The sequence below is a fragment of the Neodiprion fabricii genome, chromosome 5 (genome assembly GCF_021155785.1).
Source record: "Neodiprion fabricii isolate iyNeoFabr1 chromosome 5, iyNeoFabr1.1, whole genome shotgun sequence".
NCBI classification, from domain to species: Eukaryota; Metazoa; Arthropoda; class Insecta; order Hymenoptera; family Diprionidae; genus Neodiprion; species Neodiprion fabricii.
The window spans coordinates 30,146,307-30,152,503 of NC_060243.1; the positions used below are offsets into that span (position 1 = coordinate 30,146,307).

The 6,197-nt window shown below is 39.4% G+C and overlaps 2 protein-coding genes across 3 annotated transcripts in view; one reads left to right on the forward strand and one right to left on the reverse strand.

Moving 5' to 3' along the window:
* The window catches only part of LOC124181941 (DNA (cytosine-5)-methyltransferase 3B-like), a 26,236-nt gene extending 25,406 nt beyond the window's left edge, over window positions 1–830 (reverse strand). The window contains exon 1 of the mRNA XM_046568674.1: window positions 532–830. The gene's annotated coding sequence lies outside the window, so the exon portion shown is untranslated. The remainder of the gene's footprint in view (window positions 1–531) is intronic.
* Window positions 1–5,575, forward strand: part of LOC124181942 — a 21,607-nt gene extending 16,032 nt beyond the window's left edge. For both annotated transcript variants that reach the window (XM_046568675.1, XM_046568676.1), the window contains exons 8-10: window positions 21–170; window positions 1,411–1,553; window positions 1,798–5,575. In XM_046568675.1, coding sequence (XP_046424631.1) covers window positions 21–170; window positions 1,411–1,553; window positions 1,798–3,846 — 2,342 coding nt within the window. In that variant the 3' untranslated portion in view covers window positions 3,847–5,575. The remainder of the gene's footprint in view (window positions 1–20; window positions 171–1,410; window positions 1,554–1,797) is intronic.
* The last annotated feature ends 622 nt before the right edge of the window (window positions 5,576–6,197 follow it).

Here is a 6,197-nt window from a genome sequence, read left to right on the forward strand (position 1 = left end):
AAAACTGTGACTTCTTTCAGGGAAATGTCTTCATCTGAGCGGATTAACGCCCGAACCTCTTACAGCCGATGACGATTATAAATTGTTACGGCTTGGAATAGGATTTACGAATATGGTGGCACGCGCGACCAAAGGAAGCGCCGATCTCACGCGGAAGGAAATAAAGGAAGGTCAGTCCAATTTTACATGCGTATATTTCCGCCATCTATTACCAGAATCCCAGAATTTGTTTAATTTTTTTTTTCCATAGCGGCCGCCTTTTGTTTTCGTGGAACTTGTAAACACAATTCGAGATAAAGCGATCTTATTGTAGTGGTTCTAATGTAATTTAACCACACATCGTTTTGATCTGTGTTAGAAAGTTTCCGAAGAGCCGAAACAATCGAACAAAGCTAGACTTATCCGCGAGAAAATCACTAGATTTGTTGGTTATGGTGTTGTTTTATTGTTCGATCGCGTAGATTGATCAGATTATTTGATCTATTGCACAAAATGATAGATGCACGCTTAGGTTTTTTGATGCGTACTTACCCAGGGGAGGTTAATCGAGGAGAATACTCAATGATTTATCAGTTGCGTTGGTGTGACAATTCACAATTTTACACCGGCACAATTATGACTTTCTTCGTTCGTTACTTTGATTTTTAATGATGTCTAACCTGCATGGTTTCTCGGACCACGTTGTACGCCTAAACGGGACAGAAAACACTTATCCAGTTTTAAACTCTGTACTGGACAATAGTTACATTTCACTCAATCTGATCACTTCGAGTCGAACACAAAGAATATGGCGAATGGCGATCAACCTACGAATCTGCATGTGTAAATACACCACGTACGTAGTGCCGCACACACGCCAGTTGTGTTTTTTGTTGTATTTTTGCCACTTCGGCAATGACGTAATTGACCCTGTACCCCACGGATATTTAACTCTGTAGTTTAGTATCTTTGCCTGTACCCGACAAAATCCTGGGATTATTTTGCCGCCGTTCAACTTGTGTCAAAGTTCAGGCGATTGAGAAACGCTCCAGATTAGTTCCTTGAAAATGTACCCACGTGAAATCCATCTACGTATTATTTTTACATTCTATGGTTTATAGGTTCGCGTGCTAACGTTCTATTGCTTGATTGGGGCTATTATAACACGGGATGCGAATTAAAATCGATTATTTATGTATGAGATAATTACCACGAAAAACCTATACAATATTCTTTGATTCTCTAATTTTATTTACGTTATAAACTTTGACACAATTATTATTAGTTTCAGTTTTAAGAAGATATCAATTCGTACTAGCAGAAATTTGTGTCAACGTTTTCCTTATCTCGTAAACGTTAAAAATTCTCATAGAATGTTTGTACATGTTCGAAATAAACTGACATTTACACATGTTGTTAAAATTGTTTCAGGAAGTCACGTGTTACTCGAAAAATTACAAAAGTATAAGCCCAAAATAGCCGTATTCAACGGTAAATTGATCTACGAAGTATTTTCTGGCAAAAAAGAATTTGGATTTGGCAGGCAACCAACTCTCGTCGATGGAACTAATACGGTAAAGTTGAATTAATGACACTGAAAAACATGAACAAATAAATTAAAAAAAGTACGCAAAACAGAAGGAAATCGGATCCAAAGATTAAGAAATTTTATTCCATCGAATAGAACAGTTACCGTATTCTTGATTTTAGTTGTTTTTTTTTTCCTCGATCACACATTCGCATTTTTCTAATTTTTTAAATTATAGAATAATATTTCAAACTGGGGTATTCTGACTGACTTTTTGTTTGATTTAATAGCACATGTGGGTCATGCCGTCGAGTAGTGCGAGGTGTGCACAGCTGCCACGAGCGGCGGACAAAGTTCCATACTACGCGGCATTGAAGAAGTTCCGTGATTATTTGAATGGTGCAATAAGCCACCTTGAGGAATCGGACATAGTTTTCGCCGATTCGAAACTGAAGAAAAAAGAGGTGGAGCCAGTGGAGGACAGGAAGCCGATATTCGATAACGAATTTACACCGGACAGCGAAAACCAGATAACAGATTTGAGCAGCACGGTGCAGATAAAGCAAGAACCGGGCACAGGTGTGATACCGGGTAAAAAAAAGCGGGGAAGACCAAAGAAGATAAAGAGTATCGAAGAACAGCCCGCGCCAGACCCAGAGAAGCTTGATGCTAACGGTGAAGTGATAAAGAAACGGCGTGGTAGGCCGAAGAAAATACATCAGCAACAGAAGCAGCAACAGCAGCAGCAGCAGCAACAACAACAACAACAACAACAACAACAACAACAACAGCAACAACAGCAAATGGAAAGCGACAGCAGGGAACGAGAGACCCAGCAGCAACACCATCATCAGCATCAACAGCAGCAGCAACAGCAACAGCAACAACAACAACAACATCAAACTCTCAGCAATCATCATAACGACAACTATTCGAATTCCGTGCCAAACTGTTTTTCACCACCGATAATGTCACCGCCAAACAGTTTTCCCCATATGGCGCCGTACCCGTCGATGGGGGATTCGGGATTCTTTGGTCAGAGTATGAACGACAGTCCGTACAACATAAGTGCAAAGCAGAGCCCTGTCCACATGCATCATTACAGCCAGAGTCCAAAGTCTATGTCGCTATCGTTCACCCACTCCGATTTGTCCTCGGAGATAAACACGGCGATATCGTCGGAGAACAACCTTGAGCCGTCCCCCCTGACATCGCCGAGCGTCGAACACCCGGACTTTGAACCCCCGACCAGCATCGCCCAGCAAAATATAGCCGGCGATCACAGATCGTACAACCCGGGCAGCGGCGACAACAACGGTCACCACAGCAATCCCGGAACCCCGTCACACTCGAGCTACAACAGCTACATGGGGTACCACGACCGGCGGCCGGAGTCTCATAACACCCACCCCCACCAGACGACGCCGACGCCGTTGAGCCAGCAGGGTTTCGGCAACGACGAGCACTCTCACCACTCTCACCAGACGCCCCCTCACACGCATCCGCACACCCCTACGCACCCGGCAATGTCGCCGCACTCCCATGAGCAGTACAATACGGTGAAGAGGAGCAACACGGGTGGCACTGGGGGCCAGGACGTCTCGTCAAAGAGCCTCAGCGATTTGGAGTCACTGGTTGACCAGATACCGAGCATAGCGGACAGCGGTAACCAGCGTCACCCTTCGCAGAGCATTATGAGCGACGAGTCCCTCGCGGAGAAGATGGATACCCATCACCAGGCCTCGTATCTACCAAGTTTCACGCCATCCAGCATGTCGAATTACAGTCCGCCTCCCGCGCCGCCTCACGCCGGACTTTATCCCGGTTCTCTCCATCATTCGCCGGCAGACAACTACGGCTCGTTGTACGGAATGAACAATCGGCATCACCCGGAGACCCAGCAGCACAGCAAGTCTTATACCGTGGAAAATTTGACTTCGAACAGTTACAGCTCGAGCATGAACCACCCCCATCCGGGTAATTCGTATCCCAACATCATACCCGGACCCCATTATCCCGTCCCGATGGGTTCCACGAACGGATATCTCTTCGGCGGACTCGATCCCAGCCTGATGCAACGCACTTACGGCATGGGCGGCATGGGTGGGATGGGCGGCATGCATCCCTCTCTAGGACCCATGGCTAATCCCTATCCCTATAACGGGTCGTACACCAGCTCCTTTGACGCTTACCCACCTTCCCACGCCGGGATTCACGCGCCTAGTGCCAACTATCCAGGGTATCCTGGAGGCGGTGGACCCGGTCCCGGGAGCTCCGCGACTTCCTACCTTTCGTCACATCACAGGCCACCCGTCGACCTCGCCTACGACGCTGTATGATAATCAAAGTAATCGATATAATATTACTCGCTTTTTTCTATTTTTACATTATATTATATTATTATTATTATTTTTATTATTACTGTCCGATCTGAATTTTTTCGCCTTTATATCTCGTAGCCTCGATGAGTGATATGAAAAATTATTTATCGGTATTTGATTTTTATTTATTTTCTCTCAGATAAGGAGGTTATTTATTATTGTTATTTTATTTGATTATTTATTTATGACGAAGAAAAAATGTTGATCATATAAAGTTTGTCCAATTTTAGTTTTAATAGACTTTCGCGAAATCGGCGCTAACGTACGATTTTGGAAGAAAAGAAAAAAAATCGAAACTTTCTCTTTTTCTCTCTCTGTATAAATAATATTACAAACTGCAGTATTTTTTTAGTTACATATCAACAGTAAACCTGATACTTATTATTCGGTATAGATAGAAGTACACAAATACAATGTATAAAGAGTGAATTATATGTGGGGTAGATTTTTGAAAGTGAAAAACGTTGTCAAATCGTGAAGAATACCTGAAAGGTAAATTCATATGCTGATATAGATTAAAAATGGTAGCCGTTGATATGTTTGTAGTTTCATTTTGGGTCTAAAATAATCTTCAATACTCGCCAATTATCGCATGCTATAGCACGCGAAACGAAATCAAAGCAACATATGTTTAGTTACGGTTATATTCTTGATAAAATTGTATGGACTTACAATCCAACTTGCGAAATTCACTCGTCAGAACACGTACTGCCTGCCTATGGTTTACTCATTGTAATGTGGATAATAATCAATTATAACTTACATCCGGAAAAAACTTTGAACGGTGTTAAAAAAAAAAAAAAAAAACAAATGAGACAGGTGAAAGATATTCAATGGGAACAGAATTGAATTACTTCTCTATCCTTATCTCCGAGATCCGTGGACGATGTCGCCGTTTTCGTTTTATTTTATCTAAGATTAAAATTTCAAAATCACATTTTTCGCAACATCGACGCTACAAGTTTAAGACGAACGAATAAAAGGTTGCTCGCAAAGTCTGTGGCCAAGAATGTGTCGTAGATATATCGGTAATAATCACGCGTTGTTACGGACTCAAAGCAATCAGCTCTGTAGGTAAAATTTTGATTTTTACTTATTTGAAGATAAGTAAGTATAAATAGGTAATTATATAGGGAAGACCAGGGCGCATGGTTGTAACATCAAGGGGCAAAGTGCAATTTTCCAATTCCCTTTTCTTTCCAATATTTGGGTAAAGTGAAATCGAATTGATATAAACTGTATACAATATTATTTTAGAATAACTCACATAATAATATCATCCACTTTGCCCTGGTCTATATCCTATATGCGCTCTAACAACTGTGAGTTATACTAGTTATGTACTTTATTTTCTTCTTAACGAAATTCTATATAATTATATTATCAGCATCTAATAATAGACGTATGTGTACATGGCTAAACTAACAATAGTCAAAATTATTATATGTATGTTACCTACCTATCCACTACGTAGTGCGGTGAAAATCACGACTATTTCCTGGCTATAACTTTTACGCGTATACTTATAACTCAAATCTAAACTAAATCCTCGAAGTGTTACCCTGACCCTCGGCTTTCAACGGGACACTTATGGTGCCATTTGAATAAAAAACAAAAAAAAAAACTGCGATAAGGAGAAAAACATCGTATGCTACTGTATAAATGCACAGGTTTTTATCCTATCATACGATACTAATATTATTATTATTATTATTATGAATATTAATAATTTTATTACTATTATTATTACTATTATTATTATTATTGTTGTTGTTGTTGTTGTTGTCATTATTATTATTATTATTATAATTATAACATGCGACGATGGTTGAGTACATGATATATAGTTATCATACGTATTATAAGTATATAGGAGATTTAATTGTGTCCCGGCGATATGGTGATTAACAATAATTAATTATTATTGTTTATACATATTGTTATATATTTGTTCAGTTTTAGGTATGACATTATTATAATAATATTAATTATTATTATTAATATTATCTTTTATTAACTAATGATTATTATTAATTAGAGAAATATTATTGGACATCCATGGTGGAAAAATATTTCTGACTCACTGTGTTCCAATTACGTGAAAGAAATTAGAATATTTTCGTAGATAATCAGAGATTATTAGACTATTCATAGTTTTTTTTTTTTTAGATTTATTCAGAAATATTCTGTAAAAGTCTGATAATGAGTAAGTATGAAAAACTCTGTGAAAAATCTGATAATCTTTGATTATATCTAAAAATATTCTAATTTCTTTCAAGTAATTGCAGGAACACTGTGACTCAGAAATA